General features: G+C 48.6%; 1 protein-coding gene across 12 annotated transcripts in view; it reads left to right on the top strand.

The window, feature by feature from the left end:
- PPP3CC (protein phosphatase 3 catalytic subunit gamma) overlaps positions 1-20,370 on the top strand; it is a 34,949-nt gene extending 14,579 nt beyond the window's left edge. The window contains exons 1-16 of one of the 12 annotated variants that reach the window (XM_087762873.1): positions 789-926; positions 1,362-1,559; positions 1,857-1,981; positions 7,986-8,097; positions 10,125-10,270; positions 10,452-10,591; positions 11,171-11,248; positions 11,344-11,438; positions 12,152-12,277; positions 13,232-13,309; positions 14,152-14,178; positions 15,097-15,178; positions 15,300-15,410; positions 15,660-15,757; positions 18,492-18,521; positions 19,870-20,370. In XM_087762873.1, coding sequence (XP_087618999.1) covers positions 1,532-1,559; positions 1,857-1,981; positions 7,986-8,097; positions 10,125-10,270; positions 10,452-10,591; positions 11,171-11,248; positions 11,344-11,438; positions 12,152-12,277; positions 13,232-13,309; positions 14,152-14,178; positions 15,097-15,178; positions 15,300-15,410; positions 15,660-15,757; positions 18,492-18,521; positions 19,870-20,048 — 1,455 coding nt within the window. In that variant the 5' untranslated portion in view covers positions 789-926; positions 1,362-1,531 and the 3' untranslated portion in view covers positions 20,049-20,370. Of the gene's footprint in view, positions 1-788; positions 927-1,361; positions 1,560-1,856; positions 1,982-7,985; positions 8,098-10,124; positions 10,271-10,451; positions 10,592-11,170; positions 11,249-11,343; positions 11,439-12,151; positions 12,278-13,231; positions 13,310-14,151; positions 14,179-15,096; positions 15,179-15,285; positions 15,411-15,659; positions 15,758-18,491; positions 18,564-19,502; positions 19,691-19,869 lie in introns of those variants that run through there. The other 11 variants (XR_015705932.1, XM_087762865.1, XM_087762869.1 and 8 more) reach the window with 11 other exon arrangements.
- Positions 20,371-21,211: the final 841 nt, after the last annotated feature.

Genomic DNA, 21,211 nt, shown 5'->3' with positions numbered 1-21,211 from the left:
TGCCTCCAAGACCTTTTGCAGAGGTGTGTGCTGTCCCTAAGGCCGGGAGGGTGAGCGGCAGCTCCCCGCGGTACCCACAGCAGGGTAAGAGGCTGGTGAGAGGCTTTTTTTGGGGCCGTCCACGCCGCCGTGTGTGCGGCATGAGTGTGCAACGCCCCGGGGAGCGCCCCGAAGCAAAACCCATCCCAGCATCTCCTCCTCATCCGTACTGCAGCATCGCTCCCTCGCCAGGGCTTGGTCCTAATCGTTGTGGTCCTGCTGTGATCTGGGGCGGGGGTTGAAAGGGCTGAACCCGGAGGACCGAGGAGATGCTGGTTATTGGAGATGTTTTGAGAAGGAAGCGGACTCCAGGACCTGAGACGATCTCCGCGCCGCGTCGCTGCGATAAGATGCAAATTGCTCTGTGGTGCGCGGGAGCCGCCGGCAGCCGGGCCACGCGTTTGGGGCTGTTTGACAGCATTTTGCTTCCAGTTTTTTCTCTTTTTCCCAAACATCCAGGCCTCCCTCCTGGGATTTATTTTAAATCAAGACACTATATAGCCTTGAAATATTATGCAGGGGTGGTGTGTTCTGCATCTTTTTCTTTTTTAAATTAGCCAGGCCCAGGAGAAGGTAGATGAGGAAGTCGGATGGGTCTCGCTTGTAACTATTACTTTTGTTTCATATGCTTCCTTTCTGCTAGAGGTCACCTTCTCATCAATAATACAATTGCCTAGCGTGAAAATCATAATAATGGCTTTTGATGGGGTGTTTTTCTGTTTAGGTTTGAAAACCAGGGAACGTGTTGCAAACAGAGAAGGCCTTACCTTGCCTTAAATGTTGGATTGCATCAAGATTTACCAATTCCTAAGCTTGGGGTTAGGCTTTTTGAAGTGGCCTGTACCATGCGAGGCCGTCGCCTGGTAAAGGCAGCTTCTGCTTTACGGGTACGTGCGGTTTCCTGACAAGCGAGAATTTTACATATTGGTCCTCCTACCTTAATTGCCAGTTCCTGGGAACCGGTGTGTGTTTTTTTCTTCTGCTTTTGCTGATATTTGCGTGCGGTCCTGTTTTAGTGCAACGTTATGGTGACAACTATCCCCACCGAATTAGCTTTGGTGCCCGCGTTTTCTGCGGGTGCATATGGCATTTAGTCTGCATACGGTGGCTTTTTAAACATGCTGAGGGGTGTTTTCGGTTGCTCTGGCAGCATAGCTTTTCTTCTTTCGGTATCCGAGAGCATAATTTCAGTGAAAGTATGTTTCTGAGTGTGCGCTCGTCTTGAGGCTTGGAACGAAAGCCTTCTGCTGAAAAGACTGTAATTCTTTCCCCCCCCCCTTCGAAAAGAGACGTGTTGCTAACTTCTTCGCTTCCATTTCCAGCTGTCCCATTTCCTCCCACGCAGCGGCTCACTCTGAAGGAGGTGTTTGAGGATGGGAAGCCTAGGCTTGACGTCTTGAAGAGCCACTTGGTAAAGGAAGGGCGCCTGGAAGAGGATGCGGCGCTGAAGATCATCAACGATGGGGCCGCCATCCTTAGGCACGAGAAGACAATGATTGAAGTGGAGGCTCCGATCACAGGTCAGAGCGCTTTCTGCAGCTGGAGTCCTAAATAAGGGCCATCTAGGAAGCACGAGCTGCTCAAAGTAGCAGGTTTTCTGCTGTGTTCCTTCCATCAGCAAGGTTTTTACGTTGCCTGAACTCTCAGAAGAGAGGGTTTTGCTGGTGTAGATCGAGTACATCTTTGCAGAAGCTGGATGTAAAGCAGGGGTGGCTTGGGTCAGAGCACAGCCGTGCTATGCTCCTTGTTGCTGTCATGACCTTTCTTTTCTTAGCGTGTAATTCTGTCCCTCTTTTGTGCTGTTCTTCCTCCCCTAGTGTGCGGTGACATTCATGGGCAGTTTTTTGACCTGATGAAGTTGTTTGAAGTTGGAGGATCACCCAATAACACCCGCTACCTCTTCCTGGGAGACTACGTGGACAGAGGCTACTTCAGTATAGAGGTGACAAATAAAGTTGAGCCTGGGGCTGCTAGTACTAACCGAACCAAAAGTGTTGAACTAAACTAGCAAACACAGACCTCTCTTACGCTGGATTTTATGCTCTACTCTAGTTCTGCATGCAAGGAAGAACGTGTTGTAGGTAGCTTAGGGTATGATTTTTGGCAGGAAAGTGATGTCCGAATATGATTATTTTCAATTGGATTCCCACCCAGTGACAGAGATAAACAGCAGCGGTGGGGTTAATGACTAAACTCTGGCTTCTGAACTCGAGTTTTAATATCACTTGTAGCTGTCAGTCAGGGGAACAAGAGGGAGAGTTGATTGTATGTTACAGGCAACAGAATCCTACCAGGCAGTGGGAAGCAAATGTTTAAAAACTTGCAGGATTCAGCTTAGCAGGGAAAAGAAAGTGCTACACTACTGAGTCACTGCTTCCCTACCGTCCCCCTGAAAGCATCAACCTTGCAATGCCAGAGACGGGGTCAGGAGAATGGAGCAATAAATCACCTGGACTGTTGTACGTCTTGCTGTGACCCAGGAGCTTAGTTCCGAGGCATTTAATTGTGTATCGAGCCATGCTGTGCCCGTGTGACAGTCTGCCTTGTCACAATAACGCTGTCACCGTACAGACATCAGCCAAACATCTGGCGTCGTGTTAGGATTTTGCAGCTCCATGGGATGCCACTGACCAAGTATTGGGTAACACTGCGAGTTGTTGGTCTTAAAGGGCAAAGGAATTGATGGGTCCTCGTGGTTGCTGCTGGCTCACTGAAGGTTGGGGAGCAACGGAGCAGGCGGTATGGGAGAGCCATTAGCAAACGCTGCAGACCCCAAGGGATTGCAGCCTTCTGGTTTCGCAGAGGCAGAGCCGAGTGGAAAAGGAGTGCTTATTCCAGTTGGAGGCAACGTAATGAGGGGCGTTTGGGGAAACGGAGGCATGAAAGGTGACAAAACTGGTCTGGAATAACAGAGCCAGTGGTTTCTCTTCAAAGAGGGAGGGTGCATACCACAGTGCAGGAATAGCTGAGCTTTTGGGTCTGCAGGGGAATCTTTCTCAGTTACATTTAGGGGAGGAGCTCTCATGGACAGCGATGAAGGTGGTTAATGCAAGTGCTTCTTTGAAGGATTCTGCAGAGGATTTAGGAGGGTACCGCCGAGAGCTTGTGCTTTAGCAGCGTCCTGGCTTACTTCCAGCCTTGCGCTTCGTGCGTTCCTAAATGCTGACGGTGAGCCAAGGTGTGACAACGAGCAGGTTCCGGGGTAGCGGGGACGGATGCTCGAGAGGCGGGGTTGCGGCTGTTGGGATTTCTGGTGGTGCTGGCAAGGAGGAGCCCCGTAACCCCTGGGGAGGAAGGGGAAGAACAGGCATCTGACCGCTTGTTTAAATGGCTTGGCTTGCGCAAATCGGGTTTGCAGTTTAAGTGCATTTACCTGGAAAAGAGATTATATTATAGCAGAGCAACTCTTTCTGAGACAAGACGTGGATCTTTTTTTTGTATTAACCAAGAAACCTTCAAATGAAAGTTGTCGTACCCTGTGTCTAAGCGTGAATTTTACAGATCCTGGGTGGTGAAGTGCTTCTCCCGCTCTCTGCTCTTACCCTGCGATTGATCTGGCGTGGGGATTTTACTCCCAGATCTGCAGAAACGAGTGCCCGAGTTGGGGATCGGTGCCCTCACCTCTGCGTGCTGTGATAGTATGAAAGAATTCCAGGGGGATGGATGATGAGTCCGCCTTGGAGAACAGTGGTGGTAGGAAGAGGTGTTTTGTTTTGTTTTTGTTGGTTTTTGTTTTGTGAAGAGGAAGGTCTGATAATTCACAGGTAAACCTCATCAGGTCTCTGTTGTGGCCTGACAGTCTGGCCTGTGCCAGGCAGCCCGGTGTTTCGGGCTCGAGAGCCTTGGGGCAGTCGGTCTTTATCAGCTCTGAGCAGAAAGTTTTATTTCATGCTGCTCTTGACCCACCTCCTTCCCCTTTCCAAGGGGAAAGTCACCGAGCGCTCCGTTACCCCACATTGATCTTTCACGAATCAGGGTGGGCTTTGATTAGTACATGCGGGGGCTGATCCAAATGTCACTGATAAAGCAGAATCTAGAAGACTTGATTCCCTTGTTCCTATTGATGCGTGCCTCTTCTTTCCACCTACTGCAAAGTGCAGCCGATGTGTTTTAAGAGATTCCCACCTGGGTGTGCAGAAACCGGTTTCTGTAGTGAAACAACAGGAGGTTTGAGCTGGCGTAGAGGATCGCTACGAGCAAAGAGTTAACAACGCCGAACGGGTGTCTTTGCGTTATATATATTTTTTAAAGACTTCTATAAAATGCAAAGCTGTAGCAGCTGGACTCTGAAGTGTGGAGATTGCCGATCTGTGAGCATTCGGGGTTTGGAGTTTTGATCGCTGTATCCCGGAGGCTCAGGTGATGGAAAGACATCCAGGTTTCCCTGGGCTTTCACCACTGGGAAGGGGGAGAGAGCCAGCATCATCAGGCTTTCATGAGTCACCGCACAAACTTGGGCATCCATGTGCTGGGTGGGGAATATTATCGATTGCCTGCCCAGAGCAGCTGATAATCATGACCTTTTAAATGAATGAAATGGGAGGTAATTGTATAATTGCATCCTGATGCAGGCAATCAGGAAACAAGATGCAAAACTGGGGGCCAAGGAGGTGTTAAGGTAAACTGTGTTGCTTGTTAGCAGCCCAAATAACCCTTGCAAGCTTTCCCCATTGCTGCAAGTATTTGGTTGTCAAGGTAAAAGGAGCAGTTTGTGGCTCAGACAAAACCTTTAAAAACCCCCAAAAGCCTCTGTTCATCAGCTCAGCTGGATGTCTTCAACAAATTATTTCTGGGCCTCTGGCTTAGGGAAATTCTCATTTAAAAACGTTCATTCCCAGTCAGTATAATGAGGCCATGAAGCGTGGTTTGGTTGGGTGTTGGGTTTTTTTGGGTTTTTTTTGTTTTTTAAAGAAAAGAGTTGTGTGGGGAGAGGGGAGGGAAGCAACCGTGTGAAAGCCGAGACGCCTGATCTCTAGTGGAAGAGGACTCTGCAAAGCGTTTGCTTTCAGTCCGTGCCGCAAAGCCGGCTGCGACAGCGAGACTAACCGCCCGTGGACTCAAACGCTGTAGCGAAGGGGCTGACGGGCAGCATGGAAATCGGGCTGAACACCTCCGTTTGGAGACGCTGATGAGACAGCCTCCTGATGAGGGATTCTCTCGTCAGTCTGCAAGCGGGAAAGATGCTTCCTTCGAAGTGCTTTAAGCTTTGAGTTACATCTCCTAGCCCCTTTACGCAAGAGAGGGCTGTGCCCCTGTTAGTCCATGAGGGACCATCCTGGTCCGTGAGGCCAGAACTGCCAGAATACAATGAATAGATTTGTTTTATTAAATGATAAAGTGAAACAATTATTATGACCAAAACCAGAATCTATGGAAAGAGTAGATTTATCAGTAAAGATGGCACGGTAATGGTGTACACCTTTGCCGGACTAGTTTTTTCAAATCCAATTACAATGGGACACATGGTCATTGTCTAATTACAGAATTGTACGTACGGTAATCTCGCCAGGATTGAATGCACTGTTTTATCCAGAATAATATTAAAGAGACCCAGTCAATATTGTAAGGTACGAGCGAAGGTAGAGCCGTGGGCCAAACGTGGGACCGGGATGCAGGAGTTTTGCCGTGCTGTCTCTTCTGTGCCTGCTCCGGGAAGAGCTGGTAGGCTCGATGTTTATAACTTTCTTGTAAATGCTGGGTTTTGTAAATGGTATGAGAGATTACGGTGTGGCTTGTTGCGGGCAGGTTTGGCAGCAGCCCCTCTTGCATTTGCTTTGGGTTGCAGGTAGCAATTCCTCTTGCAGTTCCCCCACCGCGACCTGCGGAGTGAAAGGGGGGGAATCAAATGGGGGCACGGGCACGAATGCTTGGCTTTGGGCTCCAAACCATAGGCAGAACAGGGAGAGAAGTAGAGTAGTTAAGCCATCATTGTCTGGAGTTGCTACTAGGCTATTGTAAACATGCAGTAATCAATTCCTGGGCACAGCGCCTTGAAAGTCTGGGAAAGGGATCTGTACAAAACGCCAGGAAGCATCTGAGGCATGCGAGTGTAGAAACCTCCCTCGTTCCTCCTTCCAGCCCCTCCGGAGCTGTTAAATGTCCTTTTACTCGTCGTTACCCCACTGGTACCTGGCAGCCCCCAGGTCCCTGGGAAATAGCTGCGAACCACGGGGAGCCGCAGCGATGTTTGCCCTCGACGTCTGTGGTTTGCTTGCTGTGCGGCCGGGAAGAATTGTGGTGCCGAGTGACTCCGTTGGCTTCCATTTCACTTTAAAACACTTCAAATGTATTTTTAAATCTCTCTTCTGCAAGTTGCTGACCTTCTATACATCCCAAATCCTCCTCTTTATTGATGGTGTGTCTCTACTTTCTTGCTTTGCTTTGAAGCAGTGATGCCAGGGCTGGTTGCTTTCTCCAGTCCTTAGCAAGTCGCCCGGTTCATTTACAGTGACTTTCGCTTTTCAGTTCTCATGCTAGCCCAGAAAAGTGACATTTAGGTTGCAGGTTAAAGCTTTAAATCATAGAATAATTATAAATGGTTTTGTTGGGAAAATTCCTCCTGTTAACAGATGCAGTAAAACATGATTTTTGCTAGCCTTAACCACAGCTTAAATTACCTGCCACTGGCCCTGTTTCTGTTCAATTTTAAAATTCAGAATTTGCTATGCAGTCTTTTTTGTGTGGGGTTGAATTCTGAGTTAGACACAGGCGGGTGCTTTACAGCTCCTTGGGGTTTTAGGGATCCCTGCATGTAGCTGGAATGACTAATGTAGAGCTTCCCTTGCAGGTTCAGTGCTTAAATACCATGATATCTGAGATGTCTGTACTGGAAACTAACTTGAAACTGGTTTATTTTGGTGCTGGAGGTTGTTTCCGTGCCACAGCAGCTGATTCCCGGAGATCTGTGCACCAGATCAGCAATGTTTTTAAGTGTCAAACTGTTGACAGACTTCATGGTTCACATTCTCAAAGCGTGTGCCGTTTCTGTAGCATGTCAGCCTAAAGGGTAAGCTCTTATTAGAGACTTTAATCCAGATCTTCAAGCTTGCTGTCATTATGGGTTGTCCTTCCAGCACTCAAAATCAACAAGGGAAATGTGATAACATTTCCCCATACTAGATACCTGCTGGTTTAGCTGTCAGCTTGACAACGTATAGCACGGAAGGGTAAGCGCGCTTGCTTTCCAGCCCTTCCCTTCTTCACGTAGCCTCTTCGGAAAGCCACCATGAAATATTTCTGCTGAAAACGATTGTTTCAGTTTGACTTTGGCCTGCGCCTCATCAAAGGCGATCTTTGTACAGGTGTCGCTGCTCAGATAGGGGATGTGGAAAGCCCTCTTCAAAGCCAGGAGGCTTTACTAAGCTTGTTTTTTGGCTAGGCTTTTCCTGTTTTGAACTTGAACTTCACATGACTGTAGCGTAAGCAGAAAAAAAACAGCGGCGGGGGCGGGGGGGAAGTCAGTGGGGAAGATGGAGTTTAATTTTTCTAATGTTTAATGCACTTGATAAAATGTCTGTCAAGATGGCTGTCTGTTATACTTGATGGTCTCTGGTTTTGATTGCAGGGGGACATCTGGAGCGCACATCTCGCTGCGCAGCTGGTTTTGCTTTGCTGCTCTGAAAATGGGTGCTTTTTGCTTTGGTTTCTGCTGGAAGGAAAAGCTGCCCCCACCCCGCCCAGAGCCGGTTTCAGTTGAATGCGATCTCATTTGTCACTTCTCCAACTCAGGCCTAATATAGAGAAATGCTCAGTGTGGCTTTCCCCCACTGGTGAAGTTGGCCAAGATAAGATCTACTGCCGATTATGGAGCTGGGTTTCTATCAGGGTTCCACTTTGAATTCAGCTTGTTGGGTGTCTTCCCAGAAACACTTAGTGAAGTCTACGGATGATTAGTGCCCTATAAAAGGTTTTTATTACATGCCATCTCCTCCTTCCCTTTCTTGCAGTGCGTGCTGTATTTATGGAGTTTAAAGATAAATCATCCCAAAACATTGTTCCTCCTTCGAGGGAACCATGAGTGCAGGCACCTCACAGAATACTTCACCTTTAAGCAGGAATGTAAGTATCAGCAGCGTAAGGATTTAAATGTATTAACGTCTTGTGACCAGGTACGAGTCTTAATTTTTGTGCCTGCCGTCAGTGGTATCGGTTAGCTCTGGAGCCGTAAAAACCTGTCGTCTTTTTTTCCTGCATACATAGCTCTTCTCCTGTTTCAGCTCCTGCTAAAAGGAAAAAAAAAGCCAAATATGTAAGTCCTGTAAAGTACTGAGTGCGTGTTGATGTGGCCTTCTGGTTACAAAGAATGAGCGCGGATGGAAGAAATGCGAAGACATCTTCCCCGTCTCGCTCGTGAGCCAGTCGCACGCACCCCCCCGCCCGACTTTCAGGCCCAGCAACGTATAATTACTGCCAAATGACTTTCAGCTCCAGATTGTGCAGCTGGGATCAGTGATTACAATTGGAAGCAAATAAAGGATTTGTTCCTCAGTGTTTGCGCTAGGGAGAATCATTACCTTTAAGATCATTTTAGTTGAGTTAAAGATAGTTTCGTGCAGCATTTATGTATTTTTAAACCAACGATGATGAAAGGTCGGGGAATGACCCCTCTCCCCTGAGGATGACAGTCGTTCCTCCAAGCAATAAAAAAAGGGTATACACCAGCAACGTGCAGCTCTCTATTCGGGAATAGTTGCTCAAGGACCCGTCCTCAAGAAATAGTTACGGGCAAGGCACGAGTCCAATCTTTAGCCCTTCAGCTCTGGATGCTGCTGGACAGGGAAAGGCGGATAGGTACTGAGATAATGACATCTGTTTACTCAGAAATGAGTTGGGAAACACCAGCCAGCTCTCCGCTGGATGCTGTAGCCATCAGATGGTGGTAGATGAGCTCCCGTTGAGCTGGGCTCAATTTGAACTAGAAAGCCAGAGGCGATGGGGATTTTTCCCCTTCGGAAAACAGAAGATACTGCCTTTCCGCTTCCTGCATTGCAGAGTGCAGCTGAAAAAACCTGTTAGTATCTCTGAAATAAAGCTGGAGGAAAGGTGAACTTTCCATTCGTGCACTTTTTTGCTTTAGACAGAGCTAGGTTTTATAGCAGTAACGGGGCTTTCTGGAAGGTCTGGCTACGTTAACGTACTGCTGCCCTGCAGAGAGGCCGCAGGCGCAAGAAGACGCGCGCTTGACGTGCGGCGATCCCTGCTCCCGCTCTCTGTTCTAGCGGGAAGCGTTGAAAGAGATTTCTGAACATACTTGGAGGCTTGCTGTAAAAGCTAAGCTGCTTTCGGAAAGGCTGTGGTATCTCTTGTTTAATGTATTGAAACATCCTCTTCACCTCTGTTAAGATGAGGCATCCAGCGGAGATTGTGATCGCTTGTAGCCCTGAAAGATCCTGTATGAAGATTCATTTAACTGCAGGCATCTTGGTCAAATTCTGACTCAAAGCACTTGTGTCCAGCCGAAAAGGCAATTCCTGTCTTAAGTGATTGTGTAATATTGCTGTGCCAAATTAAACAGCTGCTGCATTTCCCAGTGTATAATCTGCTTAGCAGCTGAGGCTGGTAAGGCTCTTTGAGTCTAGAGGTGCAGTATGAATGTAGGAAAGCGATGGGATGGCTTTATTAGTATCCCAAGTTTTCTATTACAGTGGCCTAGCCTCTTTTCTATGTTAATCTTAGTGCAGGTGTTCTAGAAAATAGCTTGAAGGGAGATTAATATTCTTGACCGTGTCCAGATTACTGTGAGGCCTTTTTATCTTCATGTCCAACAAGCATTTTCAAAGTCAGCATTTTCACTAATACACGGGTGCAAAGTTCGACTTGGTGGGCCACGGACATAGAGTTTCCATATCACCTTAGGAGTTAGGTTCCTTGAACTTACTTATCAGCACTTTGGCTGATCAAAGCTTTGCTTAATGCTTCTTGTATCATGTAGGTTTGGATGCGTGAATGACTCACCCTTTTAAAAAAAAAAAAAGGCTAAAAAGAAAAAAAAGCTCTGCTTTCAGCCTGAGCGGTTTTCATTGTGTAAATGAGTAAATTAATACAATTCTTCCCTCTCTTCCTCCCCCTGCCCCACATCTTTCCAGGTCGAATCAAGTATTCGGAGCGAGTGTACGATGCGTGTATGGATACATTTGACTGTCTTCCTCTTGCTGCCCTCTTAAACCAGCAATTTCTGTGTGTTCATGGAGGACTGTCTCCAGAAATCACGTGTCTAGATGACATTAGGAAAGTAAGTAATCTCCGTGGTCCTTTCACATAGCTTACAATTAACAGTGGGGTTAATGGCTTGCTTGATTCCTGCATGGAGTTGCAGGCTGAGGCTCCTGTGCTCTGCTTGTCCACGCCGTAGGTGTGTGTATGTTACTGCAGCTTTTGCCAGCGTCGTCCTGATTTTTGTGTACGTTTTTCAGTTAGACAGGTTTAAGGAGCCTCCGGCCTTCGGTCCAATGTGTGACCTGCTCTGGTCCGATCCATCAGAGGATTACGGCAATGAGAAAACGCTGGAGCATTTCGCCCACAACACCGTTCGAGGCTGCTCCTATTTCTACAGGTAAGTGGTGTTTTAGGGGGCTCTGATGGGCTAGAGCTTTGTGTCTCCCCTTACGCTGAGGTGTATGGGGAGATAAATTGCCATTCACATTGCTCTCTGGGACTTTACAGTGTACCTGGCTCTGAAATAGTCTTCGGTTGGCTCTAATGCACAAAATCTTGTTTGTTTTTTCTTCTCCTGTAATATTGTGCTCTCTTTGGATACGTTGCTCTATGAAATTGTGGTATCGGACAGCAGAGATGCTTCTTTTAGCTGGCAGGGTGCCTTTTGAATGGTTTTCAGGCATTGGACAGTACCAGGAGCTCTAGGAAATAATCTTTTCCTGTCTAAAAGAGAAGCATTTGTGCTGACAGACCACTTGTAGCCCAGCTGATAGGAAGGATTTGGCACCAGGAGTCTGTTTAACAGAACGCTTTGCAATTAATTTTTGAATGATGTAATACATACTGGCCTTGTTTGGGGATGCTGGACACAAACCGAGTGGATGCTGCAAGTGGCTGGCTCCCCGAAACCAAGACCAGGGGTGCTGCCTGTTCTCCTGTGCTACATGCTAATGTATACTTGCTTTTTCTTTTCCAGTTATCCTGCAGTTTGTGAATTTTTGCAGAACAATAGTTTGTTATCTGTAATCCGAGCTCACGAAGCCCAGGACGCTGGGTAAGTGCTGCAGCCTGGTAGCTGAGCAGGCTCTGTCTGCGTTCATGCTATCCTTAGCAAGAGCAGTGTGTTTTAACACTTGACCTGTTTTTCAGGTACCGAATGTACAGGAAGAGCCAGACAACAGGCTTTCCATCATTAATCACAATCTTCTCTGCACCAAATTACCTAGATGTCTATAACAACAAGGGTAAGGCTGGCAAGGGCAGGGCTCTGCTGCTTGTCAGATGTCGGTACTGTCCTCACGCCCTTAGGAAATCCCTCTCCGTCTTCCTTTGCCTTGCCGGTTCTGCCCTCTCCTCTAGTTGCGTTCTTATGCGTGAAATGAAAAAGAGCTTTGTATGTTAAACTGATGGCAGCTGGGGAGCTGGAAGTGGCTGGGTTCTCTGACTCGAAGACTTAATGTATGACTGTGACAATTAGCTGTCAAGTTATAAAGCCTAGAATAATGCTTTCATTTCCAGCCACATGACAACTAAGCGCTATTGATGAATGCTGCCATAAAAGAGAAGCTGCTGGTATAGGCAAGCTTTTTACTTCACTGTGCCCCTAAAACCATATGGGTATGATGGGGAACTCTTCTCAACTGTGGGTTTGTTGTTTTTTTGTTTTTTTTTTTTTGCCACTCACTTTGGATCTTGGCCTTGTGTTTATCGCTTCTGACTTGCATAAATTCTAACAGCTTTGTTAAATTGACCTTCGCTATTATGATGAGCTTTAGTGAAACAACGTAATGGGTAAACTGAAAAATATTGCTTAAGCCTTCTCATTTTGGAGAGCTGGTAGTTTGATTCTTCGTGAGTGCAACCTCTCGAGGATAATGAAGTTTCAGTAGCGTGGGTACAACTCCCAGAAGTTGACAGTGCTTATGGACACGTATTGTCTTCCCTTTTTCTCTCCTAGCTGCTGTACTGAAATACGAAAACAACGTCATGAACATCAGGCAGTTCAACTGTTCCCCTCATCCGTACTGGCTTCCAAACTTCATGGATGTCTTCACATGGTCTTTGCCTTTTGTAGGGGAAAAGGGTAAGAGATATTTGGGTTTCTGTCGTGAGTTGCCCGGTGACTGGTCATAGTACCCTGAGTGTTAGAAACCTGTCCCACAGGCTATTAAATATGTTGAGAGAGTGTTGTAACTCCTTACTCTCAGATAGCACGGGAAAGTAGTTCAGGTTCAAGGAGATCTGCTTATTACTGGGTAAAGTTCACATGAAAATAATTGTTGATATCTGTTTTAGAAAGCTTTTACCAATAAAACGATCCCTTCGTGCTATTTCTGCGTTGCTGATGGAGCCGATCTTGGGTGGTGTCGCCCCACCTCAGAACTTGGAGACATTTCTCTTGCTCTGGGTTTGCAACAGAGAAATTAAAATCTCCTGTTGGCTTGTGGCCCACCAAAAAGGAAGCATTCACTTCAATTTAAAGGCATATTTCACTCTGAAGGAGGCGAGGCAGCTTAAAATACGACCAAGGCTTTGCCTCAGTTTCTCAGCAAAAGGGTTTTTACATCTCCTGGTGAATTTAAATTCCACTCCAGTGTTGTATGTTTGGAGTACGACTTAAAGGTCTGAAATGCCAAAGGTTTTTTTTGACTTTGAGGAACCAAAGGTTGAATTTCCCCCAGATTTGACGTTCTTGGAGCCAGGTGGCCTGTTGTGCGGGTCGGGGTGGGGAGGTGGGACCATCAGCGAGCCCCGGCTGTTCTGCATGAATGTTGGCACCCCGCTCCCCACGTCTGTTTCATCTGTGATGTGCTTGGACTGCCTCCACCTCCTTGGCAGAAGGTGTAAAGTATGTCGTCTGCTCTGGGTACTGCTGCGAGGTACCAGCAGTATGCAGCTAAAAGTGTCTTTGGGCTTCCACTTCCAGAGTATAAATGACCTTGAAATCGTTTGCTCGTCCAGCTCGTCCTCCAAATACCTCTGTCTGCCAAGCGTGCGCGCCAGGCCTCTCTAATCTTCCTGTCTGTACTTCTTACAGTCACAGAAATGCTCGTTAACATCCTCAACATATGCTCCGACGATGAGTTGATTTCAGATGGTGATGAGACATTGGAAGGTAAAAAACGCTGTTACGACCGAGCTGGTAACGGGGGGGCGGTGAAGGTGGGGAAGGTGTATGATGTTAGCTCAACAGTGATCGGCACTTGACTTATAGCTGGATGCCCAGCCAGGGTCTCCAGTTCCTTTTTGGCCAACCCTTGTGCAGTTCTGGGTAGGAAACTTTTTTTTTTCTCCCCCCTTCACTATTCAGTCACAGAGAAATTAAATTATATTCACTGCGACAGACGCTTCATGCCAGCTACTCTGGAGAATGGTTTCCTGCTCCTTACAGAGCCTGCTTCCCAAGTGGTTATTTTTTCCCCTAATTCAAAATTTTCTGCACCAAAATATCTACCCAGTCTTCTCATCTGTTGCAGTGAACTCCTCTGTAAAGTAGCTTCTCATGTCACCCCCAGAAAAGCAGAATGCGGCTTTTGGCCCTGGTTTTAAGCTATGCATGAAAGGGACAAAGCAGCTGCTGAGCTGATCGGCAGTTTCTATATCGGGGGGATCGCTCCAGAGCGAGGTGGTGGCCTAGAGAAAGCTCAGGCGCGGACGTGGGGCATGCAGCGAGGAGCGGGGCCGTGAGCATGCACGGGGGGGTCCGGGGGAGCCGCCTGTGCAGATCCGTGTCGGGCGGAGGACAGTCAGTCCCACAGAGAAGCAGAACACCGTTGTGGTACAACAAGGTGCCGCTGCTTCGGTCGACAGGTTGAGACTTTAACCCGCTTCTCCCATTGCATTTCGTTTTTGGTTTTTTGGTTTTTTTTTTTTCTTTCTCCCTCCCATGAAAATTAAATTTGTTTCTTCTATCTCTGTCTTCATCTACTTGTTTCTTGGTGTCTCCTCTCCCTGAAGATCACTACATTTCAAGCTATCAGAAAGGTACCCAGCTAGAATTTGCTACAAGCTTAATTTTCACTGCCTGTGCCACCAGATTCCTTGGAGTGGATTTGAATAGCTGACTAGTTGGGCAGTCTCTTCATCCCCTTTCAGTTTTAACATAAGCGCCGTGTGTTTTTTAACCCTTCTGCGTTCCTCCAGGAACTTGAGAAACGGGGTCACGTTTCTATCTGACTTCTGAATGCAGCCACTTAGTGCATGGCTGAGCCATCGGTGCATGTTAGACCTCCGGTTTGGCTTGTACTGTCCTAATGTGTAGTTGGGCCATGTGAGGAATCTCAGCTGAGAGGAGATGTATTTGTTACCTCTTTTAGTTTGATTTTTGTTTGTTTTCAGTTACCCTCCATGCTTTTCTCTCACGTTCGGTCTGTATAGCGGAAGGGGAGTTCACATATCTCACTTTGTGTTTGTGTGGGGTCAAAGCAGAGTTGCAAGGCTCCGGCCAGCCATTCACTGTGCGCGTTGGATGCCAAAGCTGATGCTTGCGTGACACTCCTCCCCGCGGCGAGCACAGCCCGGTGTTCTGCAGTGTTCATCAGCAGTCAGATTCGTCGGTCTTCTGCCTTGCAAAACTGTGTCTACATGGCTGAGTCATTTGTGTTACATCCTGTGTAGTGTGATCAAACCTGGTGAGCTTCGAACAAGACCTATCCGATCCGTTTCCTTTGATGGTTCTACTCTTTAGACCTTTAAGTCCGTGTGTCATCTCGTTGGTGTTGCCCTTCTCACTGCCATCCTGACCGCCATTCTCTCAGCACTGTTCTCTCAAGAGTGTAGCTGTGAATCTGTAAACCATGATTTCTTTTCCTGGAGTCAGGCAGGTGCTTCATATTGACATTACGTGTGCCTGGAAAGCAGGAAACCTTAAACATGCTGGTGTTTATTCTTTCTCTCCCTAAGGTGGGACAACAGTCCGTAAAGAGATCATCAGGAATAAGATTAGAGCCATTGGGAAGATGGCGCGTGTCTTCTCGGTTCTTCGGTAAGGAAGAAGCTTGTGATTTGGGGTCTGGGTAATGGGGGACATTGATCGGGCTGCTCCGGGCAGGCAGAGTCCTGCTGGGGGAAAAAAAAAAAAAAATCTTACAGGGCTGTTGCTTCAGAGCAGACGGGAAAGGCTCGAGGTGGTGGCTTCTCTATGTCTGGTGGTCTGACTCTCAGAAACCTTCGTCTCAAGCAGCGGCACCTTTGCCAGCAGAAATACTGCCGATTAGGTATATTTAGCCCTCTCAGGATGCATTTGCTGTGCCGTAGCTCTGATGCGTCGTGGCTGAGTAAGCAGAGGTCCTGTATTTACGAGGCAGGGTTGTGCTCGGTGCCCAGCAGATCAGACGCGCGCTGCCCGCGGTCAGCGCAGGGCGGGCTCCGGTTTTCGTGCCGCTCACCCCTAATAGTCTTGCGTGGATCTAACTGAGCGTGGCGTTAATCTCTGGGTAACCGGTTGCGTTGCCTCTTATTTGCAGAGAGGAGAGCGAGAGCGTGCTGACTCTCAAAGGCCTGACTCCCACAGGTACACTGCCCCTGGGAGTGCTCTCAGGGGGGAGGCAGACCCTACAGACTGGTGAGTATGAACGATCCTGCTCTCTGCAACGCTGCGTCCCCTCTGGAGTTTTAAACCTGGCCCTCAGCTGCCCCAAAAACCATTCCGTCAGTTCCCGTAGGCGTACTTCAGGGTGCCAGGGGACCCGAGGGATGGTTCAGGCCCACGGGGAGGAAGGATTCAGAAATAGGAAAAAGCAGAAATGTAGGTGGGATGTGGAGAGCCTTCCAAGATGTCCCCGTATACCCTCGAGGAGGGGAACGCGAGGAAAAAAAAGACAACAAACAGCACCCTGCCTAAAGCATGTGTATTGCTTTATTGTATGTTTCTGCAACAATTTTTATCATTTATTTCCCTTCTAACACTGCATGATAAGCATCCTTTGCTTCACCTATCTGCTGCTGTTGTGTGATAGCGTATATATGAATGTAATAGTAAACACGCCTGCTCGTTTGTTCTTTGTTAAACGAAACCCCTCCGATTTTGACCCTATGAAATTTGTGAATCCCAAACAGAGGAAGCTTAGATTTGGTCGAAAGAAGGAGATTCTTCCAGGCCTGTGTGTTTCGTATTAAGACTTCTCTCGGCCCCCTGGTTTTGATCTGGTTTTGGAGGTTTCTTTTCTGTGCTTGCTGGCAAATGCTTTGCTCGCTCCCTCAGCAGCCAACTGGTCTGTCTTATTAGTGTGCTGCGAGCAGGACCGAGCTAGCGATCTGCGTGCTTTCAACTCGCAGGGCAGGGAGATTGGCTGATGGTCAGGGAATGAGTTATCATAGTAACATGTGTCCCCAGAGGGAATCCTGTAATCTAGTGTTTTAATCCTTTCCTGCCGCCAGCCTTTGAATGCTGGCCTCTAACCAGCCTGCTTTCCCCTTAGCGCTGGGTAATTTCCTGCGGGCTCTGAAGAGGGCTTGTTCTGGGATTGCCTTGCCTTGGTTAAATAGTTCACAAGTGAGAAACGTGTAAATATTGCTGCCCGCTCCTGGGGGTGGGGAGGATGCAGTATCGCTCCCAAACCCATGGGTTTCTCTGCCCGCAGAGGAGTATGTTTTGGGTTTTTTTTCTTTTTTTTTTTTTATAGCAACCATAATGGTTTCTGTCGCCCCAGTTCTGCTGCAGGCATGGGAACAGAGCCTGAGTGGGAAGGCGGCTGTTACAGCTCGGCTCGAGCAGCCATCTCGCTCCTGGTGCCGCAGCTTTGCCCCTATAGCTGACAGCGCAGGGAGCATGCTGCGATGCTCTCCTGCACCTTCCCCTCTCGGGGGGTTCCTCTGAGGGGCTACCGGGGAGCTCCCCCCAGTAAGGAAGCTGAGATTTCTGCGCCTCCCCGAGACAGGACAAACAAGCTGGACCTTTGCTGTTGCCTTACCTGACCCTGCCTGCCGCCTCCTCCTGTGGCTTCAGGCTTCCCACCCCTTGCTGCTCCCGGCACCCCGTGCTCCCCTCGGCGGCACCCTGCTTTTCGTGCCCTTCTCACGCTCCTTTCCCCATCGTGCCTCCTTCTCTCACCCTTTCCCGTTTCGCACGTCCCTTCTCGCCGCGCCGTCTGCTCGCAGCAGCCTCCTGGTGAACGTACAGGCGCTCCTTCGGCAGCCGTGCCGGGAGCCCGTCTGCTCGGCGGGGAGAGGAGGGGGCTGCCCCGCTTCTGGGGTGCTTCTGCACCCCAAAAGAGGAGAGACAGGGCTGCAGGTAGCAGTGACGTGGCCCCTTCCCTCCCTGAGCCTCCTGCCAATCTTTCGGAGCACGGCTTAGCAAAATTGGCTAAGGAAAGTGCTGGATCTGGTGCAAAAATGTTCAGCTACAGTTCCATTCTTCCTCCATGGCCTCTCAAGGACCACGTGGCCTTTGTATTGTGTCCAAAGCAAAAAAAAATGGCGTTTTGAGGCTAAAAGCAGGGGATCTGTTCTAGGGAAGGGCCTCCTCCCAGATGCTGAGGCAGGGACTACCAAAACTTGGACAGCTGCTGCAGCAGATTTAGGAAGGGGGACATTGCTCAGCTTTATGGTGCCTTGTTGCTTGGTAACACTTTTAGGAGGTGGAGCTGAAGCCAAACTGGATTTGAAGCATCGGCCTGTTGTTTTGTTTTTTTTTTTTTGTTGTTGTTGTAATCCAAGGCATCCGCAGCGGAACGGCCTGGTATCTGCTGCTGCCTGCTCTCCCCCAGAGAATAAACTGCTCCCCTCCTCCCCACTGCTCCAAAAAGTCATCACGTCCTTCGGGGTCACTTCCCTTACATGGCTCTGGTGGCTGGGGCTTTGCTCTGGGACGAATTCCACGTAATTTACCTTCTTGAAGGTGGCCAGGAGGCCCTAGAGCCACCGAACTGGGAGCAGAGGGGCTGTAAAAGCAGGTGGAGACCCATGGCTTAGTCCGAGGCTAACGCTGTCCTTGCCGTGGGACGCCTGCATGCCCCAGCCCGCCGGCGCATGCAGCAGCGAGCCATCTCTCTGCTTCTCTGTTTCTTTCCGTCAGATTTATCTGTGTGACAAGTCCAGCGAATGTGAGGAAAGGAGACTCCCCCGTGTCAGTGCTCAGCAGAGGCCGAACCCGAGGGAGTCCCCTTTCAGCCTTCCTCTCAACCTCCTGTCACCTTTTTTCCTCTTGCCAGTTGGTTTTGATTACGGTCGTCTCCACCGGGGCTGGGAGGCTGTGGGCTCTGCGTTCGCAGCAATGATGTTAGATCACTCACCCTCACTCTTTTTTTTTTTTTTTTTCTGTCTTCATTTTTGCATGCCACTGTTCTTCTGTATTGCAGCCACAGTAGAAGCGGTAGAGGCACGGGAAGGTATGGCTAGAATCTGGCGAGAGACTCAAATCATCTCTGTGTGTGCGTGCGCTAATTTTAAAGAGCTTTATCAGCCTTATGGAAGCTTTTTACTCTTGCATCACCAGAAGTGGGAGAGGATGGGCCCCTGCTGGGAGGCAAAAAATACACAGCGGGCTGGGTCAAGTCTATTTTAGCCTTAATGAGGCTGTCGCTTAGTGCAATACCTTTATTCCCTGTCTCCGGAGCCGTTTGTGCTCTGGTGTCTCAAGACCTCGGTGTTGGGGTCCTGCAATCTGATCTCAGATGCCTCGTGGCTGAGTTCATCCCCTGGGTAACTCAATCCGGTGAAGGCTGCCGGCACGCTTGGTCAAAATCTTCTAGGAAATAGCGGATTGCGCAGCTCCGATGTAATCCTTGCCTTCCCCACGGGTGGGATAAGGTGCTCCCAGTGTGGAGAAGCAGTTTTCTCCCTGTAGTTTGTGTAGAAACAACAGATTCATGAGGTTACTGTCTTGGGGAGGTTTTCTCCTCGATAGCTCCCTTCAACTACTGATGAATGGGGCCGTACCTCTGCGTAGAGAACTTTTTGATTACCGAGGGAAGTTTGTTTGTAAACCGACCAAGTCCTCGTAAAAAGATTTGGCACAAAACCATTTTTCTTAAATTATCTGTCATACAAAGAAGTTAAACATTTGGTCCGTATCATCACCGCAAGGATGACGTACTCGGCCTCGTAGTGTTGAAACAGAGATAACGTTTGCCCTTGGTGGGATTTCATCGCTCGTGAGACTGCCTGTGTGTCTCCTGGTCATGCAAGAAGCGTTGCGTTTGTGATCCCAGGACTAGCTGTTCCCTCTCCTGGTGTTGCAGTGTGTGGTTTGTGTTGGAGTTAAAGCCTTGTGTTGGTGTCTTTGTGGTGTTGGTTTGGTTTTGCCTTTTTTTGTTTTGGTTTGTTTTTTGTTTTGTTTTTTTTTTTTTTTTTAGTATCCTGTTTTTCAGCTTTGAAAGTTTCCTGAGATTTCACTGTTCGGGGACGCTGAGCACTTGTCTGGTCTTCAAGTTCCTCCTACTAAACTGTATTAAAAGAGGAACCATTAGGGAGCAGAGCAAGTCGCTGCAGTCTGGATCCTAGACTTTGCTGCTGTGACCTAGCAAAGACTTCAACTTCCCAGCTGCGCTGTGGTACCCACAGGAGCTGGCGATGCCGAAAAATCACCTCCGGACCCATCTCGTGGTTCCCGTAGCCAGACACGTGCTTTCTGTCGCCCCGACCCTGTCCTGTACATGTCTAGGGTGGGCTAAAGGGCTGCTCTCCAGGGATCTGCGGCTCCGACTAACTCTTCTGTCTCGGCCCTTCTCTCCGCAGCCATTCGTGGATTTTCACCGCAGCACAAGATCCGCAGCTTCGAAGAAGCCAGAGGTCTGGATCGCATTAACGAACGCATGCCGCCACGCAAAGATTCAATGCACTCAGACGGGCCGGTGAACTTGGTAACCTCAACAAACTCTGCGGACAAGAATGGCACAGGGAAGAAAGCCCAGTAACGGTCCGAGCGCCCAATCTGCACCACTAAAGGATCCAAAACTTAATGAATTTTATTTATTTATTATTGGGGTGGGGTGGGGGCAGGGGAGAAACCAACTTCACCTGGAGGCACGTTCATAATCCAGTTTGCATCCATTCTGTAAGAAAGGTGACCATTTTGTAATTTTTTTATTTATGTTCAATATATAAAAAGTCCATCTTTTTTTAATTTAGAAACCAATCTAACTGCTAGTGCATATATGAAGTGTTGTGCTGTACAGCTGACCTCTCCTCCACGAGAGGCAAACCTCTGTGGGGGGATTAAAAGAAACAAAAACAGTCCCAGGCAACTTGGGTCGTTGACTTTGGTACAATTCTAAGTTAGCCTGTGCTTTCACAAGCAGGTCCTTCCGTTGAAAATAGGGTTGGTTTGGTTTTTCTTTTCACAACTCTCTTCTTCCCAGAGTTTGCTGTTGTTTTCTTCGACTTCTTGCCTACCTGCATCTGCTGCTTTAGCAAGCGATTCTGTGGAAGGCACATTGCGTGGTGCAGCTGGCTGGGATCCGTCCCTCTTCCAAGGTGACATCCAAATATTCCGGATTAGCTCTAAAGGACTCCAGTGTGTTATATCAATCACAGCACCTTTTCCTTCAGTAATTCAGTTTTATTCCAACGGAGCCCCAAGCAAAAAAAGTAACCTCTTAATCGGAACGGGAAGGCGGGTGGGAGAAGGCCTGCCCCTTGTTGCAGCTCTTCCCGAAGCTTTGGCCGTTCGGACTCGGCGCAGCCAGCTGTACGCCGGAGTTTGTCAGCCGGGGCTGTCCGTGCCGCAGAAATCCCTCTGGGAATCCCTCTGGTTTGGAGCAGAGGAATTACCTCCAGTCTCTAGTGATCAGGAGGGCTTTGGGAAATCTGCACAGCCTGAATTTTAAAGGAAAAAGTGGGTGATTTATAACGTATGGACGGAAAGACCCCCCCGCGCTACCACCCTCACATACTGCAGAGCCCGTGGCCCGCTCCCCTGCGCCCAGCTCTCGAATCGGCCCTCGCTGGTCAGTATTTGAGTGGTGGGCGTACGAGGTGGTCTCCCCGAAGCCAGCATCACCTCCCAGTCATCCAGCATGCGTCTTTGGGGGGGGTCTTTCACCTATTTGGGCGTACCCCGCCGCTGGTTACCTTCTTA

The sequence above is a fragment of the Nipponia nippon genome, unplaced genomic scaffold (genome assembly GCF_047370975.1).
Source record: "Nipponia nippon isolate SJK-2023a ecotype South Korea unplaced genomic scaffold, ASM4737097v1 scaffold_27, whole genome shotgun sequence".
NCBI lineage: Eukaryota > Metazoa > Chordata > Aves > Pelecaniformes > Threskiornithidae > Nipponia > Nipponia nippon.
Note: the sequence above shows the minus strand (reverse complement) of the source record. Positions and strands in the feature narration are given on the sequence as shown.